This window comes from Phocoena sinus, chromosome 9 (genome assembly GCF_008692025.1).
Source record: "Phocoena sinus isolate mPhoSin1 chromosome 9, mPhoSin1.pri, whole genome shotgun sequence".
NCBI lineage: Eukaryota > Metazoa > Chordata > Mammalia > Artiodactyla > Phocoenidae > Phocoena > Phocoena sinus.
Genome location: NC_045771.1, coordinates 644390 through 669206, shown reverse-complemented (window position 1 = coordinate 669206; position 24817 = coordinate 644390). Strand labels below are relative to the sequence as shown.

Here is a 24817-nt window from a genome sequence, read left to right as displayed (position 1 = left end):
GAATACAGAACAACACTCTAACGAGGGGCGTTGCCAGCTGGGCCACAACCCGAGACACCGTGTCCGAAACAGGAGAAGCTGGACCAGCCGTGTCTGAATCCCACACTCCACACTTTGCCGTTTGCCCTTGCCATTATCCTACTGCACACTGGTCTTTTAATTTTATGTGAACTAAAGCTTTTTCAAAGGTGACACGGTGTAAATAATGAATAAATGAAGGAAGAGGGTCTCCTTTCTAAGTTTTTACCAAATGAACATTTGCCATGCACATGAAGCCAGTGGCCTGATTTACTGATTCGGGAGCAGGGATGGGTGGGTTTTCATGAGCCCTGAGGGCTACAAATTGGTCTCGACTGTCCTGCAGAAGGGCAGCCACTATCTGAGTCACCCACGTCTCTGTCTTCCGCACTACACCCGTTGGGTGCCCGGCACAGCCAGCTCTCCAGGGCTGCGCCCCCGGGGAGGTCACACACCCTGGCCCTCTGGGCCTCCCTTCTGACTTTCTCGCTGGTGCTTTCAAGGTGAAACTGGGTTTTGAGGACAGGGCTCCTGTGTCTTGCGCCTTCCTAGGGATCCTGTGCTCATGGCTCACTGAATCTACCTGAACGCTCCCCGAGGTTCTGAAGGATATTAGACCGAACGGCAGGGGCAGTTTTCCAGGGGTGAGTGGTGTGGACTGGCCTGCCTGTGACTGGTCTGGACAGGTAACCCCGGGAAGCTCTGGGGCTTTAGAAGAAGGTTGGTCTTTTCTTGCCTTGTCCTTTTTCACTATGTAAGAAGAGAACCCTTCCTCCTTCCAGCCCTGGCTGACACCCCTGCCCCCAGGTGACCCTTCTCTACTCCTCTGCTCACCCTAAAGTCTCAGCACACAACTTTGCACACAATAGTCAGAGAAAGCTAGACTTTGGAGCTGAATGGCATTTAAAACGTTAGAGTCCAGGACCAATGAGCCCAAGAAATAAAGCAAATTGTGTTTAAATCTGCATTTTAGACGGTTCTTAAAAGCTTCCATCCACTTTGCCTTAAGTGACCTGACTTTGGGACAAGTGCTATCACCTGCTATCTCAAGCTGCAGTTTCCTCATCAGGAAAACGAGGCTGACAATAACACCACCTTTCATGGTTGACGTGAAGAGCAAATGACACCATTCATCCACTCAGCAAACACCCTGCAAGGCACATGCTGAGTCCTGGGTGCAAATGTGAGAAAAGAAGCACAGTTTGCTGGCTTCCGTAAGCTGACGGTCTACAAGCGGAGACAAACATTTATCCAATACATGCAAATGCGTGAGTCAGACTGTGAGACATGCTCCAGAGAAAAGTACAGCCCTGCGAGGGCTTCCCTCGAGGTGGGGTAGGGTGAGGTGAGCTCCTCTTGTTGGGGGATCGAGCACTTTCCAAACAGTCAAGGTGAAATGTGCCAGAAAGGTTACGTGGCCGGGGCTGCTGGACGCTGATGAGACACAGGGAGGCAGCGTCCCCCTCACAGAAGGTCGCTGTCCCCCTGAAGGCTTCTTGCTGAACGCTGGACACGCTGGTCACATCTCCGAGCTCCTAGCTCACAGGGCGTGTGGAACAGAGGAACAAGTACACGTCCTCCTTGGGGTGCAACCAGGAAAGCACAGGACAGCATCAACAGGCAGGAAGGCAGAGAGCTGGTCTCGCCAAGAGAAAACCCACAGCCACGGCGATCCACAAACCGCCAAGGATCACAAAGGGCTGAATCTCTCCTCTGAGGAGCGAGGGATTCGAGCTCCACAGGAGGCTCTCCAACCCCTAGATCCTGCACAGGAGAGATGAGCCCCCAAAACACCTGGCTTTGAAAATCAACAGGAGATACATCTAAGAAAACTACAGAACTACAGAGAATGGGAAATTCGCTCTTAAAGGGCCCTCGTGCAGACTCACTTGACTCAAAACCAGCGCAGACGTGCCTGATTGCAAGGCACCTGGATCACAGAGGAAGGAGACCCACTTACTCATCTTGAAGTACCTGCTGGAGAAACAGGGACCACTTGGGATGCTCCCCAAGGACTGAGACACTGCAGGCGCCACTGTGGAAATCGCCACCTAACCTGTTAGCACCCTACCGAGAGCGCTGCCACCCCTGCACCTCAGCAGGGCTCACGACCAGTCAGGCGATAACCCCACCCGCCAGCGCCCCTCCGCGACACTGACCTCACCGCAACAGGAGGGCAGGTGCCCCACACGGGCACACCCCTTGAGCCCCGGGCTCCGGTGGCCAGTGGGATTGCACCTCTGAGACCCACAGGATGTCTCCTACAAAAGCCACTCCTCAAGACTGGGAGAGGTAGCTGATACACCTAACGCAGAGAAACAGACACAGAGAATCAGGCAAAATAAGGAGACAAAGGAACATGTTCCAATCAAAAGGACGAGACATAAACCTCTGAAAAAGAACTAAATGAAAGAGAGAAAAGCAACTCAGCTGATAAAGCGTTTAAAATAATGGTCATAAAGAAGCTCACTGAACCCAGAAGAAGCATGGATGAACACAGCCGGAACTTAACAAAGGGACAGAAATTATAAGAACTACCATATGATCCAGCAATTCCACTCTTGTGTACTTATCCAAAGAAAACAAAAACACTAATTCAAAAAGATATATGCACCCCCATGTTCATTGCAATAGCCAAGAAGATATGGAAGCATCCTAAGTATCCATCAACAGACGAATGGATAAAGAAGATGTGGTGAGACTTCCCTAGCGGTCCGGTGGTGAAGACTTCACCTTCCAATGCAGGGGGCGCAGGTTTGATCCCTGGTAGGGGAACTAAGATCCCACATGCCTCAGGGCCAAAGAACCGAAACATAAAACAGAAGCAATATTGTAGCAAATTCAGTAAAGACTTAAAAAAAAAGGTCCACATCAAAAAAAAAATCTTAAAAAAAAAAAGATGTGGTACATACATATACACAGTGGAATATTACTCAGTCATGAAAAAGAATGAAATTCTGCCATTTGCTACAACATGGATGGACCTAGAGGGTATTAAGCTAGTGAAATAAGCTGGACAGAGAAAGACAAATACTGTATGATTTCACTCATATGTGGAATCTAAAATAGAGAAACAACATAAAGCAAAACCTCATTGATACAGGGAACAGATTAGTGATTACCAGAGAGGAAGGGGTTGATGGGGGCAAGATGGGTGAAGAGGTCAGCTGTATGGAGATGGATGGTAATTAGACCTTTGATGGTGATCACTCTGTAGTGTATACAGATGTCAAACTAAAACGTTGTACACCTGAAACAATATTTTTTTTAAAAAAATGATACAAGGGAATAAAAGAGGGAGGAGAAAGCTTTTGTAGTTTAAAAGGCGCTTAACAGGTACGTCCACCAATTCAGTGGACCGTCTTCGGATACTGCCTTCAAAGAACCGACTGTAAAGAAAATTTACAAGTGAGAAATTTAAACACAGATTAGATACTTGGTGATATGAAGACATTAGTATGAAGTTTAACATGGGATAAAGCTGTTTGGTTAGGTTTATTCATGAGTTGTATCTCTGGCAGTGCAATACTGAAGTGTGACAGTTGAAACCTGACAGCATGCGATTGAATCTGTCAGCGTAGGGGAGGAGGGGGTCACAGAAGTAGCGAGAGGAACCCAGCAATGCATGTGTGGGCGTTCATCCTACAAGTCTCTCTGTTTGCTCTGAGACTAACATTTTACATGACTCTTTAAAGCATATAGCGCAGCTGGGAAGACAATATATATAAAAAGATAACCCACATTGCAACGTAGCCCAGGAGAAAACGCCAACCAAATGATGCCGCTAATAAGGGTCACTGGAGAGCGGAGAGAGCATCTCCAGAGGGTGTTCCCCGAAGAGCCCCACCAGAGCGGCCCCGATCAAGCCTCCACTTACAGACAGGGAGCGCGAATGGGAACGGACACTCAATATTTTTTTACTCTGTTACCTGCTTCATGTTATTATTTGTATATCTTCAAAGGAGAAGTCATATTTTATCAAAATCGCACTTTATATTTTACGGTCTTAGGGAAAGGCTGTTAGAAAACAGATGAGGCCCTTGGGCATCTCACAGAGGCTAGGACCGGCCAACAGTCCTCCTCCCGTGGGGCGACCACAGCCGGGGTGACTCACATCAAGGGCCGAAGTGGCGGCCTCGAGGGCTGGTCACTTCAAGGGCCCAAGTACACTCACGGCACTGGGGGCAGCGTTCGTTTCAGGCCGGTCTCATGGGGGCCAGCAAACACCCATAAACTAAGGAGCTGGGCATGAGTCTGACCACAGGAGTGGAGAGGCGGAGACAAAAGGAAAGGGCAGTGGACTCCGAAGTCGTTTATATTCAATTTACCAAACGCTGGGCGGGGCCAGCTTTGGCCTGTGAGTCGTATTCCCTCATCATCTCCACCAATAAAGTCATGAAATAGCGAGACTGTCGGGGCAGCGAGAACTGAACGCGGAGGGCGTCTCCCCCAGGAGATCCGAAGGTCCCTCCGCCGCAGGCACTGGCCGCCTGAGTCCCCGCGACCCAGGAGCAGGACCAGGACGGACGGCCCCTCCCACCCCTCGGCATCTGTCCGCTCTATGGCGGAGCCTGGTGCGCACGTGGAGAGAGCCTCGGAGGCCCGGCCCGGGCAGCTGCCTGAGAGGCAGAAACAAGCCGACGACAAGCACGCAAAGGGTACTTACCGTCGTCCGTGCCCAGGGCGTCCCTGGGGTCCGGAGGCGAGGGCCATTTCTGGGGGGCAGCCGGTGCCGAAAGGATCCTGGGCTCTCGCCAGGGTGCGCGCACGAGCTTGCGGGTTGCGGGGTCGCCGTCCCTGGGGGGCGCGGGAGGCTTCCGGGCCGCGTAGGCACCCAGTGCGGCGACCAGACTCTGCCTGTCCGCACCACCGGCCACCTTGGGGCTGAGCTCGTCGGGCTGGAGCCTGCGGAGCGTGCGCAGCGGGCGGTCCCCGGGGAAATCGGCCCGGGACGCGGGGGCATAGGTCAGGGCGGACGTCCGGGCCACGAAGGTCAGCACGCTGTCGGCCGGGGGGTCCTCACCCTGCAGGGGCCGGGGGACAAACAGCAGGTGAGCGCCCATCGACGGGCAGGCCCTGAAGTGGCACCGGGTCTGGACCTCCGGGCGCTAAACAGCACCAGGCACCCGGAACGCGCACCCCAAACAGGCACCACGGATTAATTCACGGGTGGGCCGGGTCCCACGTCCACATTCCTCCCACGGTGTTTTTTTCATAACAGCTTTACTGAAATACAGTTCACACGCCATGAGATTCACCCCATTCAGTGTTTTTAGCAGATCCGCAGAGCGGTGCAAACATCGCCTGGAACGGAACCCTCTATCACCCCATTCCTCCTCCCCCGGCCCCAGGCAACTGCTCATCTACCTCCTTCTCCATGACTTGGCCTATTTGGGGGCATTTCACGTAAGCAGAATCACAATGGGGCCTTTGTGTCTGGCTTCTTTCGACGAGCATGGTTATTCCAAGGTGCGTCCGTGTTGTAGTACGTTGGTGCCAAATTCCTTTTGATGACTGAAAATTATTGATTAAGGACAGAGCACATTTTGGTTTCTTCATTCCTCAGCTGGTGAACATCTGGGTGGTTTCCATTTGGGGGCCATTACGAATAACGCTGCTGTGAACCTTCGTGTACAAGTCTCTGTGTGGACCTGTTTTCACGTCTCCCGGGCACGTGCCTGGGAGTGGGGTGCTGGGCAGCGGCCAGCTCTGCATGAACTGTCCGGGAGCCGCCAAAACGTGTTCCCGCGAGGCTGCACCACTATCACCGTGCCGGCAGCGTGTGAGGGCTCCATTTCTCCTCTTACTAGTTTTTATTTTATAGTACAGCTGTCTTCCTTCGACACAGCCATGCACTGTGTGTACGGTAACTCCACAGAGTAGCTTCCCCCGCGACGGACTCTCTCCTTTGTCTGATGGTTTTTATTTCACTCCAGCTCCTGTCTTTACTGATCACTTAAATCCCTTTTACATCCATCCAAGCCTTTTTACAGCGATATTCTGGCCGGTGAAGGTGCCAGGGCCTCTTGTTTTACAGATGATGTCGAATCCATGGCCTTTTCCTCAGCCTCCACCCACTTTGCCTCCCCACTCATTTAGTAAACGTTCCCCGGACATGATCTCATCACACTTTGTTTTGCCCACTAGACACAACAAGGCCCAGTTTCCTCACGTCTGGGACAGCTGTAAAAACGTTAGAAATCTCAATGTTCTGCCTCTGACGACGGCACCGTCAGAATTTCATGGACAAACGGTAATTTCCCACTCGGAGATGACTCAGGGCTGCTTTCGTGGTTCTTCTCCGGGTGCAGGGACCATAAACTTTTAAAACCTTGCCCGTTCATATTTTCTACATGCACCTCCCTTGGGGCACAAATCAGTGTTTAGTCAGTGGGTACACACTTGGGGATCTAGTTAAGATGTGCAGCCATCACTGAATTTAAGACAGTGGCTCAGACCCCCAAATCTGTCTATTTTAAAAATATCTGCGCTCAGCCTTGCAGGACAGATTTTCACGTAGCCAGCCTGAAGCAGGAAGCTGGGGTTGACAGGGTGCTACTTTCCGTTCTCACGTATGAGCGTGGGCGGGTCACCTGACCTCTTGACACTCGGTTTTCTCCTGTCAGAGGAGACTGGCCATTATCTCCAAGATTGTTTTTAGTTCTAAATGATGTGATTTTAGTTGTCATCCAAATTGTATAATTTTGTTCAAGTGCTGGCTGAAATCAACTGCTTTTCCTTTAGAAGAGAAAAAGTAAGATTCATGAGAAAGAGAGAAAGAGAGGGGATGCCTCCACAACAAGTAGCCCCTCCAGCAGTCTTGCACAAATTGGGTGTAAGTGTCAATCTTAAGTTCAGCCTGAACTTCCGTGGAGAAAGGCTGTCTCTGAACACCTGGTCGGGCCCCAGCGCTGGAGGCTGGGACGGCCTCCGGGAGCCTCATTACGGTGCCACGAGCACCGACCCTCTTTGCTGGAATGCACCTTCTACTCCAAGGGCCTTTCATTAGAGTCGAGTGGAGAGCTCGGGGGGCGGACACAGCAGGCTGCACACAGCGCAGACAATCAGTGCTGCGTGTGATCCGTGCAGTGGACCAGGGTAAACAATCTGCGTGAGGTCTTTTATGCTCTGAGCCAAATTAAGGTGAAGAGGGAAGAGGAATATTTCAGTAGGCAGACTGTAAAAGTAATAATAAAAAAAAAAACTTCAGTTTTCACAGGTGACCCCAGGTCCTCTGAGAGTGGGAGAGCTTAGCGCGGCCCCGGGTGAGGGTGCCCAGGTCACCCAGAGCCTGGGGGCGGGGGGGGGGGGGAGCAGCGAGGAGGGTATCCTCTCGGTCGCTGCCTCTTTGAGGCTTCCTATCCGGACGCAGTGAGCACGTAGAGGGAGCTGGCCTCTGGGCAAGGCCACCGGGCTTGGGTCTCACCTCTGCTGCTTAGTGACCTTTGCCTTGACGAGTTATTTAGCCTCTAAGTCACCTGTAAAATGGGGATGATGGGCGTAGCACCTGGCACAGAAGCGCTAGTAGCTCCTACTTACTAGTGGCTTACCGCTAGCCTACTAACAGCTAGTGGCTGTCACTCACTCGCCCGTGTCACACCCGCATTTCCTTTAGAGCAGTGGGGACCTGAGCACCGGCCCTGAGGGAGCCATCCGAGTGGACTCTGTCCCACCTCTGGGTCTAAAATTCTACAACCATTTTCAACCCCCTATTCCGAAGACGTTTTAAACCTCAGTCCAACAAACCTATGATGTCCAATTTCCTAAGATAATGCCGAGTAAGTGCTATGACTGCAGTTGCCCAAATCTGGAGATTAGCAACCTGTGGAAAGCATGAGGACTGGCTGGTACAGCCACTTCCGGCTTGTTAACTCTCCATACTGTGTGTCATCCCAGTCTAGTTTGGGTGTCGCTGGTGTGGTCTGCGTCGCGCGTGTGAAGCAGCTGAGAACTGCTGCCAACCTTCCTGGAATGTACCCTGGGACGACATTCCTCAGCCCATGGTGTTCCACACGAGACGGCGCAGATCCACTCCCTCCACATCCCACAAGGGTCTGCTGAGTAAACCCAGGGGACAGGAGGCTCGGTTGGGAGACTGGCCCAGTGCCGTCAGCACAGCTCTGTGTGACCTTCAGAACTTTCTAACCTCTCTGAGCTCCACTTTTGCCCCTACAAAACTGGGCGGGGCGGGGGAATCCTTTTTTTCTTGAAGCAGTTGTATTAGGGAGAGTACAGGTACCTAGCTCAGCACATGGCTCAGGAGGGCACTGGATAAATGGTAGCATCAGCATCATTGCTACCAAGCGTCGCCACCACCAGCAGCATCACAGCCACTAGTGCTGCTGTGTGCTGAGCTCTGGACCACATTCTACGTTCTCCAGGGGAAGAATGCCTCCAACATGGACCTGTCCTCAAACAGCCTGCAGACTGAAACGGGAGTTAAGTCACAGACATCAGTAACTATAATGGAAAGCATATCAAAGAGGTTTGGGGATACGGAGTTTGGAAGGAAGTGACCATAATCAGCTGGGGAAATCAGGGCAGCTTCCTGGAGCCAGGTGACACCCTTCCTAGAGCCACAACTTGCATCACATCCCCTGCCTGCGTGGCTCCCAGCCGTGCCAGGGCCTGGGTACTACAGCTGAAAGTCAGGGCCCCTTCCTCTCATGGAGATACACCTGCCCAGTCCCAGATTGCACAATTATGAGTTCCGACGGCAGGCCCTCCGAGTCCCACTTGCCAGCGAGCACTGAGTGGATGAGACTTTTGTCTGTACATTAGTCACTCGTGCTCATCACATATTCTCTTGTGCCGAGGATCCCGAACAAATTAGGAAACCCCAATTGAGCCACCTTTTGACCACAGAGCAAACATTTCCTCCGGTTTGTCTCACAGCCCGAAGGCAGCGTTGACAAGCACATTGATCAAGACACACTTGCTGCCGGCGTGACAGAGCACATGGCGGTGGGGCTGTCCACAGGCTTCCTAATGAGACGGCCCCGTGATGCCGTTGGAGGCGGCAAGATTGGGGGGCTGGGGGTGGGTCTCGGCAACCCTCACGTCCGGCTCATTAATGGAGAGTTGGGGTTAGACTGCTCTGCCTCGTTGGGCTCGGGCCGTAGAGGGTGATTCTGGCAAAAGCCGGTCTGTCTCCACACAGTGGGAAGCCGTCAGTGCTCAGTCCTGGTCAGGCTCTCAGCTACCCGCCCACGTTCAGGGGCAGCAGATCGGAGGTGTCATTCTTACTGACAGCACTGTCCCCAGGACAAAAACATTTCTGCATTCAGAGGAGCCTCACACTGGTCTACCTTTGACCACGACAGCTACGCTATCTGCTGCTCAGATACAGAGCTATCTGTTAGAAAAATCAGTCCCCAGTTTCTAGGGTTCACAAAATCTGAGGCTGAAGAGGTGTTAAGTTCTAAACCACGGGATCAATGAATTTTGCAGAAAGTTCACAGCAGTACAAAGCGTGGATGTTAAGTTACGGATATCTGCAAACGATGCTCCATTACGTAGCTTGGAACTAGTCTACAGAGACGGCTGACGACAGGACGCGCGCGTTGGTTCTCGTCTCCCCGTGGCACTACCTTCTTGCTGCGTCACCTCTGCGTCACTGGGCGCTCCTCCCGCTTTGCACTTTGTCCTTTGCGGCAGCTGCACCCCACACCCTCATGCCCGCAAGCAGAGGTAAAGGGAATGGACTGAGGCAGAGCTGCAGTCCGCTCTTCTGTCCAGCCCGGGTGAGCACGAGGCGTGGGGTTGCAGGTCAGCTGCCTGCCGCGTCCACCCGGAGGACCTCAGGACAACCGTCCCACGTGGGCGGTGTGTTCTGAGTGCCAGCGCCAGGCCATTCTTTGGCTTCATGTGTTTTTACTTCTTTTTGACCCTCTCAACAGACATGACATTTTGGTGTCTGCAGACTCCTCATTTTGTGGGTAAGGAGACAGGATCTCTGGTGAGTAGAAGCAGAGCTGGATGTGGCCCCAGGCCTGGCTTCAGGCAGTGCCACAGAGAAGCCGGCCCGTCCTGCAGGCTGGCTGACGGAAAACGCAGAACTGTGCTCAACTGGCTTCCAAGAAGGCAACTTGGGGACCTTCTTTTTGGCTTAAAAAACAAACATGAAAAAGTCGAACAAGAATTCCACCAATTAAGCATCTGAAAGTGAACATTTCACTCTGTCTGTTTCAGCCTCGGTTTCCCTCTGTAAACGGAGGTGTCACGTCTATAGGACAGTTTGGGGGAAACTGCCACCCTAGCACTGCCGAGTCCCCCACACGCGATCACAGTGTGTATCTCCACGAACGTAGGTCTTCTTTAATTACTCTCAATGTTTCAAAATTTTCAACGTTTAAAGCCTTACACATATTTTGTTAGATTATGTCTAGTTGTTTCATAATATTTGATGCTATTACAAACGGTATTTTTATAATTCCAGTACCTAACTGACGTTCGTATATTTGTATATTTACTCTGCATTCCACAGCATTTCCACACTCACTTATTCGTCTTAGTAGCTTTTTCGTAGATTCCACCAAATTTTCTACAAAGATGATCACGTAATCTGGATGCCTTTTATTCCTTTTTCTTGCTTTATCGCACGAGCTAGGCCCTCCAGGGCAATGTTGCACAGAAGAGGTAAAAGCAGACATCCTTGTGGAATTCCAGATCTGAAGTAGAAAGCATTCATTCTTCCTCATTCAGTATGGTGTTAGCTGTAGGTCTCTATCATGATGTTGGCTTTTGTCAAGTGCTTTTACTTTTGAGACTATCATATAGCTTTTCTCTTCCTTGTTAATATGGTAAGTTGTACTGATTAATTTCCAGATGTAACCAGCCCTGCATTTCTGGAATAAATCTCCCTTGATCGTGATGTATTATTATTTTTTTATATCGTTGGATTTGATTTGTCTAGAAATTTTGTTTCTGTATTTCTGAGATAATCATCTGTAGTTTTCTCTTCTTTTAATATCTTTCTCTGTGTGATTTTGATCCTTTGACATTTGTTGAGACTTACTTTATGGCTCAGCACATGATCCATCTTGGGAAATACTCTATGTGTACTTGAAAATAATGTGTATTCAGTGGTTTTTAGGTGTATCATTCTATAAATATCAATTAGGTTATGTTGGTTGATGGTGTTGTTCAAATCTTCTATATCCTTACTGATATTTAATCTGTTTGTATAATCAGTTCCTGAGAGAGGAAAGTTGAAATCTCTAAAAATGATTGTGGACTTGTACATTTCTCTTTAATAGTTTCATATTTTTGCTTTATGTATTTGAGGCTCTGACATTAGGTTCATAAAAAGATTTCTATGTCATCTTAATGAATTGACCATTTACTCATTATAAAACATCTCTATATCTAATAATACCATCTGTCTTGATGTGTACTTTGATTAATGTCAATATAGTCACACCAGTTTTCTTATATTTAGAGATTCCATTGTGTATATTTTCCATACTTTTGCTTTCAACCTATATATGTCTTTCTATTTCATGTGCGTTGGCTTTAGTAGAATATAGTTGAAGCTTGTTTTTTAATTTTTATTCAGATTGAACATCTCTGCTTTTTATTTGAAGGGCTTAATCCATTTGTATTTAATATAATTATTGATATGGATGGATTTAATTCTACTTTCTTGATATTTGCTTTATATTCAACCCATCCGATCTTTCTTCCTCTCTTCCTCCTTGCTTTCCTTCCTATGGATAAGTGAAGCATTTTTAGCATTCCATTTTATCTCTGAATTGACCTTCAGTAATACCTATTTTTGCCTATTTTTAAAATTATAATGTGTCTAATTTATCACAGTCTACCTTCAAATAATATCACAGAACTTCACAAATCGACAAAAAGTTACAACAGTGTAATTAGTGTTCCTACCTACTCTTTGTGGTCCTGTTGTCATGTAGTTTTCTTCCACGTAAGCTAAAAACCCCACAAATACATTTTTATTATTTTGCTTCAAATATCCAATAGCTTTTATCCAAAAATTCATATATGTTATGTGTGTGTATCTTTTATATTTACTTGCAAATTTACCATTTCTGGTTCTTTTCATCCCCTTTGTAGATATTGGCTTCTATATGATATCATTTTTCTTTAAGCTAAAGAACTTCCTTTAGCATTTCTGGAGTATGAGTCTTCCAGACACAGATTCTTCCTGTTTCACCTACAGTTTTGAACGATATAAAAGTCTAAATTGACAGGATTTGTTTGGTCTTTTTTTCCTTTTCAGTACTTTAAAGATGTTCTTCCATTGTTTTATGGTCTCCTAATGAGAAGTAAGACTTCATTCTTATAATCATTCCCCTAGATGTAAGGGGTCTTTTTCCCCTGAGGATACCTTTAAGATTTCCTCTTTATCTTTGGTTTTCCCCCAATTTGATTATGATATGCCTAGATTTGTATTTATCTTGCTTGAGGTTCACTAAGCTTCTTGGATCTATGTTTTGATGTTTTGTCAATTTTGGAAAAACCCCAGCCATTATTTCTTTAAATATTTCTTCTGCCTCACTCTCTTTCTCTTTCCCTTCTAGGATTCCAATTATACTTGTGTTAGAGTTATTTGAAATTGCACCATGTATCCTGGATGTCTTGTTCCATTTTGCACTCTTTTTTAAAATATAATCTTTTTTAAAATAAATTTATTTTTTTATTTTTGACTGCGTTGGGTCTTCGTTGCTGTGTGCAGGCTTTCTATAGCTGCGGCGAGTGGGGGCTACTCTTTGTTGCGGTGTGCAGGCTTCTCATTGCGGTGGCTTCTCTTGTTGCGGAGCACGGGCTCTAGGTGCGCGGGCTTCAGTAGTTGTGGTGCACAGGCTCAGTAGTTGTGGCTCAGGGCTCTAGAGCGCAGGCTCAGTAGTTGTGGCACATGGGCTTAGTTGCTCCGCAGCATGTGGGATCTTCCCAGGCCAGAGCTTGAACCCGTGTCCCCTGCATTGGCAGGCGGATTCTTAACCACTGCGCCACCAGGGAAGCCCTACAATATGTTCTTTTTGTTTCACTTTTGATCATTTCTATTGAGCTGACTTGAAATTCACTGATTCTTCCCTCTACTCTCTCTAGTCTATCATTAAGCTCCTCAAATGAATGCTTTACTTCTGATCTCATTACTTTAATTTGTAGCATTTCCATTTGGTTCTTTTTTACTCTTTCCATCTCTCTGCTACAATTTTCCACTTGTTCGCTTATGCTTTTCCACCTTTCCCACTCAATCCTTTCACGTATTTATCCTAATTATTAAGATATCCTTTTCCAATAATCCCAACAAATGAGTCATACCTGGATCTTCTCCTATCGACTCTTTACTCTCTTGACCAAGAGCGACATCTTCTTGTTCCTTCATGTGTCTGGAAATTTTAAGAGTAGAGGAGGATGAAGTAAACGATATTCAACCCTAGGAAGCGGACGGTCCCTTCTTCGCTCAGCCTGCTGATGTGGCGGCTGAGTCCATGAAATCTGTCGTTGACGTTGGTGTGGATTCTGTCGCAGAGGTGGTCAGATTCAGTCACTACTGACTACAGTGATGTTGAGGGCAGGACTGGGGCCCTTTCTTCAGCAGGGCTCAGATCCAAGCCCCAGTGCAACCCTGAGGATCGCTTCGTGCTCTGCAGACAGCTGCCGGTTTTCTGAACCAGGGGAGCTCTCTCTGATTCACAGCCCAGTACCGTTGTGAGTCGCGGAAGACTTCTTTTCCGGGCTTTCTGCATGCTATTCACAGACCTTTCTCCACCATGCAGCCTCATCCCAACCCTTCGGAGGGCTGAGGTGTGCTCAGAAAGGCCTGGAGTTCCTTGGAAGGACATCTCTCAGTCCTTGTCCCCCTCTCCCACCCTCCAGTGTCCTATCTCCAGCACTCAGTGCTCTGTGCAGCCTGCCTCTGGGCTCTACCCTCGCGCCAGGCTCCGCTGCCAACAGTCCTTAAACCCTAGGCCGCCTTCTTCCTCTCCCCGCCGTGGTTCCTGCCTGTGGGAAAGCAGCGGTGGTCTTCTCTCCCCTAGAATGAGCTCATCGCTTTCTGAACTTAGTTCATTCAGGTTTCTTTGTATCCTAGCTTTCTGGGTTTTGTTTTTGCCTTTGAAGGCTATGGTTTAGTAGCTCCCTTGGCTTATCCCTGCTGTCGCGGTAGACCAGGGGGACCTCTTGACATGCTGCACTTTGAGCTCATCTGAGCATCTTCAACTGCCAACTTCTGGTTGTTCTTCCAACGCCCAGCCCCCGGGAAGCCCTTGACCCCACGTGCCCACCTGGTTCAAGTTCAGCCTTCCCTCCATTACAGCACCTGCTCTGCTTTTAAATGTATCTTTGTGTCTCCCTCATTCAGTGAGATTGTAAAATCCTAGAGGGCAGGAATGTAAAATCCCAGCACCTAGCAGTTTCTTGCACAATAAAAATGCGTAAAACAAGGATTCCAAATAAATCAGTTAATTCATGGTATTTCCAAATGATGACTTTCGGTTTAAACCTCCTCCAAAGCATAGAATAAACTGGGACCTACAGTGTTTTCTGTAATGAACGAGCCCTACTGTGGTTGATAAAAGCGGGAGCTGGTTTCCACCACTAACAATGCAGAAGCAGTAACTGCATTGATTTGGTGATGATAAGAGCACAACTGTGCATCAGGGCTCGGGGCTGGGCGGTTCTGTCTAAGAGGAGTGTGACTTTACTCCCTCTGGCTTCTTTCAGGAAGTAATTCGTACTAAACCTCTAAAGATGATAAGTTCACAGCATTTCTCTGTCTATGACAGCTAGATTTTTGATGACACATACATAGAAAAGATGACTCATAAAATAATTCATTGCAAATTGGTTGCACCTTGAAAGATCATCGGTGTAGAAAGCTTACATTTCCAACTGAAATACTTCATCAACCAAGAGCCGAGGGGATCAGAGAACACTGCCCAAATCCCTGGCAAAAGTCTGCACAAAGCGCTTCTTGTACCTTAGCCTGTCTCAGTTTATTACAGGGATGATGAAGAGCTTTCTCCTCATTTAAACCCTGGACAGAGAAAATAATGAGTTCCAGGTTTTCATGCATTTTTAAATATTGAGAAGCATCCATCTTAACAGAGGATAAAAATACCTAAGCCAAAATGCCACCAAGTGCTCATTTTCGAATAATCCTTGTGACTGTCATGCTGAAACAGCTGTGTGGTGACATGACCACAGAATTCATCATTCAAACTGGACATTTCTGAGAGGGAAAAGGGGCTTGTTGGTAATTTTGACGGGGCAGCAGGCACAAACCGGCACGGTCCAGCCGGACCACGAGGTGTGGTCATTCCACTGGGCGGGAGTTTTAAAGATTACGGAGGGCAAACGTGATGGGCGGTCTCCGTTGCTGACGGAACGCTGGACAAGACCAGGGACAGCCATGTTGTTTCCCCATCAGTGTTTCCTAGAAGGGAGGGCAGGTCGGGATGTGATCACTCCTGTCCGAGGCAGCCCAGTGCCGAGGGTACAGCTCCGGGAGGAAGGCACGGTCCTGGCAAAGACAGCAGTCACCTTTCTCCTCCAGTGGGGAAGGCGCCTGGAGAACACGCACAGGGCTGGGCCCACCGCGTGCACGAGTCAGGGCTGGAAGGGCTCTGCGCTAAGTTCCCCGGATCCGCGTGAGGGCCCGAGTGCAGCCGGAAGAGCAGCACATCTGCCCCCGGAGCCGTGTCGGCTGCTCACCTGCGTCACCACTGCACCTCCCGGAGGCTCAAAGACCCCGCCGTCAACAAGTCCCAACAGTCGCTGCAGCTTATTCCTAATTCCCGCGTCTCGCGGGCACAGACAGCAGGCGAGCGTGGCAGAGTCAGGGGCCCACTCAGGCCCCTCCAGCTGGCTTCAGGCCACTCTTGGTCCAGGGAGCTAACCGAGCTCAGCCACCCCGCACGGCCACCACGTGTGTGCCGCCCAGCATCCAGCCCAGAGCTGGCTGAAGTGACAGGAGAGCGAGTGAAGGCGTGGCCCAAATCGCTCCCCCGGTGTCCCAGGGCCTTGCCGCCTTGGGATGAATCTGGGGGGTGTGAGAGGAGTAAAGCGTCCCAGGCTTTCATCCATCTTCCAGCACGGCATCAGGCTTAAAATGGGTCAAATTCCATTGGCGGAAATAACCTTCCACAGAAAGAAGCGTGAATGTGGCTGCCGAACACCCCACGTGCCCAGAGCACCTGGACTTCCATGCTTTCCCCAAGGCCACCCTCAAGATGCATGAGGGCCTCTGGCCCTGGACACCACTTCTAGACCCGTCTCTTCTAGGCTAGTCAAAAGCTGGCAACTGGTTTGACCGGTTGTCATAAAACCATGCATACTTTCCCATCTAGAAAGTTATGAGATTTCTCATCGTTTCTATAAACTGTTCTTTTAAATGGGCTTCGAGTCCTGGATGGCTCTAGAGCAGACTGGCCTTGGTACAGAATGAACCCGCACTGAAGACCTGACAGCTGCCGCACGCGGGGCGCCCCCGAGGGCAGGTTGCGTAAGGAGAACCGCCCTGGGACACGGGACCTCAGTGCCGACACCAGGACAGTCTCGGGCAACCAGGATGGCTGCTCACCCTGTGCCCACCGACTTCCTGCTGTCCTGCCTCACAGTGGACCCCGCAGCTGGGTCCTGGGTCTAGGTGGTAAGCGCAGGTCCTCCCGAAAGGGTGGAGACGCACCCTGTCTCTCCCTGGCCCCCCTGCTAGCCTGAGACACAGGAGAAAAGCCCAGCGATGCCACAGCCATAGGAAACGTTCCCTGTGTGTGCCCGGAGGAAGCCCCCAGCAGGGGCAGACACACCCCAGACCAGAGAGGGGCTCTGAGGGTCACCTGGGCCGGCGGCCTGTCCGGCTTCAGCCCGGGGAGCACATCAGGGATGGCGGCCTGGGACAGGGCCTCCAGGTAGGGCAGGTAGCGCTGAAGGGCCTCGGCCAGCACGTCGCCCTCGAGGCTGAGGCTCCGCTTGTCCTGGACACTCTGCTTTGAGCTCCTGCAAAGCAAAAGGAAAGCGTGAGCCAGTCCACGGGGCGTGGCGTTGATTCCGCTGACAGACGCTGCCACAGCGAGGGAGGGTGGCCGCAGGGACCACGTGGGGACCCGGGCGTCAGGCCAGGTGGCGAGAGCCCGGCCCCCGCTGCTCTCACCAACTGCAGCTGGAAGCTTTCATGCGCCCCCTGAGCCTGGCGGCTGGACACTGTGCAGACTTGGTGAGTGACCCTGAGAAGAGGACCAGCCCTAGAGTATGTTCTCAAGAAGCGCCCCCGACCACCGGGGACAGAAGACAAACTAGAATGTGGGAAACAGCTAGCACTTACTCAAGCCCAACAAGAACCTGAGTGGCAGAGAGGTTTCCTCAGTGTGGGGAGGGTCAACTGGAGAGCCCTGGTCCTACCATCCACTTGCTCTGGGACCCCACCATCTCAGCCAGCGCCCCCCATGTGCAGAGGAATGGGGTAGGGGCGCACTGCGTGAGTGACTCCTGGAAGCTGTGACCGCATGGGGTTCCGTGGCATGGCGCGGCGGGGGGCAGAGCGGGTGGCATCAGCTTGCTACTCAGCTGACCCTAAGGCGGGGGGCCCTCCCGGTACCCCAGTGTGACCACAAGGTCCTTAGAAGAGGAAGAGGGGGTAGAGGGCTGGTGTCAGAGTGATGTCATGAGAAAGACCTCCAGCTGTGAAGGATGAGCGCGAGGACCGCAAAAGGCAGGAAGCGATCCCGAGAGGCTGCTTGGAAGAAGGGACCTTGTTCTTGGGGGTTTCTCTTGTTCATTGCTCTGCCCAGAATCTGCACAGAGACCAAGTCACCGTCGGCACTGAGAACAGCGTCCACCGAAAGAACAAGCCTGGAAACACCTGGCAGGCTCTGGGGTGACGCCGAGTCAGCTTTACAGCTGTAGCCTTTCCCACCGCTGACCTCTCAGATGGCACTTTTCCAGCGTTAGGAAAAGCGTCTCTGTGACTAAGATCGTTTATCACTGGGAGGGAACTTCAGAAAACAAACTGATTATTGTGGTGAATGGCAGTGATGCAGATTATGGACTTACTTGGAAAAAACATGTCTTGTTTTCTTTTTCTTTTAAGAAAATGCACTTTTTAAATTATATAAAACACAGTACTCAGTCCCCGTCAAACTCTTTGACAACCACAGACACTGTTTGTGGGGAAAGTGCTGGACCACACACGACCTCAAGCTGTGCTCTGTGCCGGGGCTCAGTAAACGTGCGGTGACTTGTGAATCATAGATAACTGCACACATAGATAAGTGCTCCCTGATGTTTACATACAATGTACGTGGGGTTTCCTCACCTACTAAACTCATTTGATCTTCATGTAAGTGAACATGGGCCTTTAAGGTTGTCTTATTTTCTATAACCGCCGCAAGTGCCCTAGATGTGAACGAGAATATCCCAGACCACCAGAAGAGGCAGAGCTCACACGCCGTTCACGTGTGCTTTCGGCACGTGGGAAGGACGAGGACGCGTTCGCTGTTTTCTTCATTTATTCCCATCTTTTCTCTGACTTTGTATTTGGAGAGACATAGCTTTTGATCTTCATTTTTATTTACAAATGTACCAAATGTGATAAAAGCCATGCTAATTGTAGAAAAGGAGGTGTTGTTACGTGCAGAAGTGGACGTCCTGCGGCTCCCTGGCCTGGATGGGGTGGGGTAGGTGGGGATGGAAAGGCCGTAAGCGCGGGCAGAGGGACAGAGGACGCGTGCAGCCTGCGGCTACCCACAGCCTGGGAGCTGAAAGCAGGGCTGCGTCCAGCACAGCAGGGCTGGCTCGCTGTTCGGCCGCTGCCTCTCGCTGTAGCCAGAATACAGCCCATGGCCTGTGCCCGGAGGGGGCCACCCGGCCTGCCCAGGTCACCTCAGAAGATGTGCACCAGCTCCGGGCCCGGGAGCCTCAGGGCTCCGGAACCTCTGTTACTGCGGCTGCCCGGCCTCTACTCCACTGCACACTGGGGCCCGTGTCCCACGCAGCTCAGGACCCAAGCGAGACAAGCTCCCTGGGTGCCCCAGGTCAGGATCCCGATGGGCTTGGGTCTGCTGCCCCGCCAGCCTGGTGTCGTCTCAGACGACAACCTGAGGACGAAGAATCATCGCCCCATCGTCCAGCTGAGGGGACCGAGCCCCGGCGCATCACTGGGTCACGTGGCGAGGCCAGCTCTGGTTGTGCCCAGAAACCAGACAAATAAAACCGGGCTTCTTCGCAGTCGGGGATCTATAGGGTCAGCGGCCCCGGCCACACCCACTCCTCATGGGGACGGGACATCCATGGCCTCTTCGGGTCCAGGACACCGTCCTGTCTCCCAGGCTGATCCGGGCACTCTGCCGCAGTCCAACAGTGAGAACGGTGCTCTGTAACGGAAGTGACCTCCATCCTGATGGCAACGAGGCGTCTGCAGTGACCGAGGGTGGGGTCACCACGCGTGCACGCCTGCAGGCGTGTCTATGAGGGTACGTCTGTGTGCGTCTCTGTGTATGTCCGTGCATGTCTGCATGTCTGCGTATGTGTCTGTGTGTGTGTCTGTATGTGTCTGGGTGTGTATATGTATTTATCTGTGTGTGTGTGTCGTGTGTGTGTGTCCGTGTGTATCTGTGTGTGCCTATGTGTGTTGCAGATGTTGGGTGAGGCTGTGTTACTACAAATAAAGTGCCTGTTTGCTAACAACCATACCCACTTTCAGGGACCAGGAAACAATGTTTTAAGTATTTTATATCCGAACATGACAATCTGTTCCTTATATGTGGGTCTTTACTGTGATTTAGGGAATGTACTGGGGTTTTAGGCGGGTGTGTACCTCTTTGTAGATTTCCCACTTGGAGTAACGGAGAACAGGCTCCCGGCTAGTGTTTCCACGTAGAAAGTCTCATTTTCAAGAATGTTAGGGGTTTGATATCTGTACGTATTTCATAAAAGCTGGGACTTACAGAAAATCTTCACATTTGTGCTTAATTATTGCGATTGATAAAACTGTCCTGTTTTTATTTCTGATGCCCTTTTCAAGCTACACTGGCTCAGACTTAATAGGCATATAAATGATCAGGGGCTGCACGGTTCTTTGCATCTCAAATCACGGCTACGGCTTCCCTGACCATTTTTTAATGGATGAAATTTCATGTTCTGTGTGTAATTTAACTGAAGTCAATTTACTTTTCTGGTACTTTTTCTCACTAATTGCTAATCAATGTAGATAGAACAACCTCACAAATGTGTCTTGAAATTGTCTTATTCATCTTCCCTGCGTGTCCGCTGCTGGAGGACTGTTTGTGACACTGTAATACGTCACAGCAGCGAAGAGAGCGTCCATCTCTGTGTGTGCGACACTGTGGCAGTTAGCTCTCAGACTGACTTTTGCCCTGTCGTTCGGCTTGAAGTAGGTCAAAACTTTCTAAGTGTACCTTTTCTCCCTCAAAAGACTAAGAATGTAGTCCCTACACGCCGGTCTCCACTGGTCCCTTTCCCACCTCCTTGCACTGACCTTCAGGCTCCAATAACATGGGATGCTTTAAGCTGTCACCCAATGTGCTCAGGAAAAAAAAATCCGAATTATAAACAGAATCTTTGCAAAGAGCACACAGTGACCTGGTTCTCACTCCTTTCTCCATAATCCCAACCTTGTCTAATGATCATTTCGGTGCCGTTTTATTTTTCACGTAAACAGAATTCACGGCTCAGTCAAGTCCTCCGTAACATTGCTGCCCACCCCACCCCCATCTGTTCTGGCCATCAGGGGCCTCGGCAGAGGGTGTCCCCAGGCTCCCGGCGTCTGTCCCTCACGCAGCATCCACGACGCGGCTTTGCCTCTTCCAGGCTCTCAGGCAGGCTTGCTCTGCTCCCCCCAAGACTGGGTGGGGCTGGGCGTCCTGACACCACACTCTGAGCTTACTGCTACCTCCTGAATGTGTCACTGGCTTGGGGCCAGTTCCTTCATCTCTTTTAATGTCACCTGTCCTGTCACAAGATTGCTGACTGTGGATATTCACACATCTACAGGGTACAGAAAGCTCTGGAAGTACCCTGTGGAATGAAGGTCAGGCAGGATTCTTGGTCGGTGTGGTTACCCACGTAATAAACAAAAGTGTCACAAGACCCTTCATGCCTTCCTTCCTTCTTTAGTCAACAGCTCTGGGCTGGACACCCACCTGTACACGGCATGTGCCAGGCACCAGGGATGCGCTGGGAAGGGGGTGGGGGGCCCGAAGGTGGGATTCCTCCATTAATAGTGACTCAGACCTGTCACTTCAAAAACTGCCTGGAAAACCTAAAGGTGATGGCCGCGGACTGAATTTGAAGTAAGATACATAGTTACAAACACTAAAGATGGTGAAAGTAAACCAGTCACAGGCCAGAGAGGGAAAGAAAGAAAGCAGAGAGATCAGGGGTCTCTCGCCAGAGGGGCTGTAAAAAATGCCACCCGATGTCATTTATAAATGCTGCATGCAAAGTAAGAGGCTCCAAAGGGCAGAATTTTAAAGGATTAATTAGACGGCAAAACAGAGACAACACAGGAATGGTAATACCGATTTTAGAAAAGTGGGATCAAGACAAAAAGTACTAAAGATGATGAGGTCTCCATTTAAAAACGGCAGCAGGTGTGATGATCCCCAGTGGACGAGAAATGCTGTGAGTGCGTATGGGCTGAACGTCAGAACCCAAAGTGTGTAAAGCAAAATATGTTAAAAATGGAAGGAAGATTTATGGAAATAGTTTTTGTCTGAGAAATTTCAATAAATAAAAATATAAATAAGGACATTTGATTTTGAGTAATATAATTTATATTTATATGTAATTATAAATTTTATATATGATTATAAACTATATATAAAAATCCGTACACTGTAAATAGTGGATACAATAGTTTTTTTTTTTTTTTTACACGGGCCTTTCACTGTTGTGGCCTCTCCCGTTGCGGAGCACAGGCTCCGGACGCGCAGGCTCAGCGGCCATGGCTCACGGGCCCAGCCGCTCCGCGGCACGTGGGATCTTCCCGGACCGGGGCACGAACCCGTGTCCCCTGCATCGGCAGGCGGACTCTCAACCACTGCGCCACCAGGGAAGCCCGATACAATAGTTTTTTGAAGTATCCGTTGAAAATTAATAAAAGTGTGGTATAAACTAGGCCACAAAGAGAACCCCATATTTCTAAAAAGTAAAAACTGAACATGTCACATTCTCTAACTAAAATGCAATAAAACTAGACACTGATTTAAAGTCTAAAGACAAGAGCACATAAATATGAACAAAGGAAAGAGCCTACACTTACTGCTCCCAAAGGATCTAAAATTACAATTACAGATAATTTAGAACAAAAGCAAATGAGCCCATCAACATTACAGGATGATGCCAAAACCACGCACGAATGCATAGCCTTAAGTGATTTCACTGCTTTTTAACAATGAATAAATAAAATTAAGAACAAAACTTTCAGCTCAAGAAGTTTCATAAAAACAATAAATCTAGGAATGGTGAAAAGAGAAAAGTCCAAGAGATAATTATTTTTAAAAATTGTGTTAAAAGGGTAAAGAGAAAATGCAATGGCAAAGGTGTGATAATTGCACATATGGTGAATGATTTTTTAAATTATAACACAGTACTGTGACTCACACTAAGTTAACAAATGTGGAAATCCCTATGAAAAGGGTAATAGTTCTCTGCAAAAGTGTAAAATCTGTGAGCATATTTCACCAATAATCTTAGAAGACAATGAAAGTGTTATGAGATTTACCTACAAAGAAAGATCATTTAAAAATATATACCAGGGCTTCCCTGGTGGCGCAGTGGTTGAGAGTCCGCCTGCCGATGCAGGGGACGCGGGTTCGTGCCCCGGTCCGGGAAGATCCCACGTGCCGCGGAGCGGCTGGGCCCGTGAGCCGTGGCCGCTGAGCCTGCGCGTCCGGAGCCTGTGCTCCGCAGCGGGAGAGGCCGCAACAGTGAGAGGCCCGCGTACCGCAAAAAAAAAAAAAAAAAAAAAAAAAAAAAAAAATATATATACCAGGCAGCAGACAATTTCAACGCTAAAGAAAGTTTTGCAGAAGGTTTTTGAAAAGCAGGAAAACTATTATGTGTGTATCATGACGATCCTGTAACCTTGACAAAAGCTGAGGAAGAAGAGGGTGGGTGACCAGGATTCCTGTCACCAGGCAGAGGCCCCATAGGACACGCGGCATCTCCAAACGGGACGTCCAGCAGTTTAAAAAAGGAACTGTTCGCAAAGACAGAGCAGGACCAAGAGAACCGACAGGCTGACGGTGGAGAAGGGCTGGGTCTATGGGAGGGAGGAGTTAATGGGTCACAGCGGGGGTCCAAGCAGCCATGACCTTGGCAGAGCCCTGGGTGCGATGCCTTCCCGCCCTCCCAGCCAGGGGTGCACCACGGCCAAACCCACCCAGCCCGAGGCCAAGGACCTGCTGGTGCGGCCCAGGAAGCCCATCTCTCCGGGGCAGAGCGGGCGAGGGGGGAGGGAATTAACACCCTCAAGGAAGAAATTAGAACTCCCACCTCGAGAGGGCTATGAGCTCCCTTTCTGCTGGCAACTGTACCTCGTGCCATCTACGGAACAGACCGGAAAGCTACTTCTATAAAATACGGCACGTGAAGAGTCACTAGCCTTAAATAACAAGGCTATGCAGAAAAATACAAAAAATACTTTGTATGTGGACAAAGGTCACGCACAGGAAATCCATACAGAGAATTCCAGTCCCTACATATGTGTACTTGAAAATTTTAATCTCACTTGTAATCTAAAAAAGCGAAGCAACCGTTTTTCATAACGAATGGACAATTATTTTAAATGACAATATTAACGCTGGCAAGAACGTGGTGACCCAGGTGTCTGTCCGTGGTCTCACCGTGTCTGATTTCTCAGGGCTGTTCTCTCTGGAAGCGCTCTTTCCCTGACGACGGTCTGGCCTTTCCGCCGTACTTGCTGACTGTCTAGACTACGTAAAGAGTTGTTCCTGCTCGGTCTGCCCAGTTCTCCTATCCCTCTGCCCTTTGGCCTCCTCAGCGGAGGTCAGGGCTGTCTGGGACAGTGCACCCCACTCAGGTACATCTTCACCAGGAGGGAAGGAGCGGGTGGTGCTGAAATGCCCAGATGGCACTGAACGACCAGCATGACAAGTCTGAACTCACCCAGATGAAAATGGAAATTCAGGATAGCTTGACTTTGGTTTTTGTGTTTTGTTTTTACAGAACAGACTACAGTGGCACACTCTCCTTGTTAAAGCTCAGTATACCAGCAAGAAAGACAAAGGACAGCTCCGACCCTCAAGAAACTCACGGCAGATCTGGCCAGTGAGAGCCGCCACGGTGAACGTGCTTTCACATTTGGTGCATTTAATCCTGCAGGACCTGGTGGCCTAGCTGCTTCCTCGGCTCCGCAGCACGGGCAGGAAGGCAGACGGCTGACGTTTCTGTCACTGAGATTATTTTAACTGAGGCTACGGACAGAGAAAACTCACTCTCTGAGGGAAGAGTGGACTTCCAAGCGAAGCCTGGGGGGAAGGTTGTCTCCCTGCTGTATAAACGCCGGCTCGGGGTTGTGGCGGCCCGCGCCCGGCGCTCTGTCTGTGGGCCGAGTCCTCAGCTGCCGGGGTCTGTGTCCCCCCTGCACGAGTGGGCAAGGCGTCTGCACCTCCGCACGTGTGCAGAGAGGACGAGATGGAATGAATCCAGCTCACACGGGCTGCCGTGCTTGGGGAACGGCACGCCTTTCACGGTTTAATTTGCTTTTTGTACTAAAGTGGACATAAACTCTTACTGGGAAGTGAGAATTACTGACTCCTCTGCTTTCCACCAAGGCTCTGAAGATGCA

The 24817-nt window shown here is 49.8% G+C and overlaps 1 protein-coding gene across 1 annotated transcript in view; it reads right to left on the bottom strand.

Annotated features, from left to right (window-relative positions):
- Nucleotides 1-24817, bottom strand: part of PTPRN2 (protein tyrosine phosphatase receptor type N2) — a 693051-nt gene that overhangs the window by 435131 nt on the left and 233103 nt on the right. The window contains exons 5-6 of the mRNA XM_032644042.1: nt 16827-16986; nt 4685-5042 (exon numbers count right to left, since the gene is read on the bottom strand). Coding sequence (XP_032499933.1) covers nt 4685-5042; nt 16827-16986 — 518 coding nt within the window. The remainder of the gene's footprint in view (nt 1-4684; nt 5043-16826; nt 16987-24817) is intronic.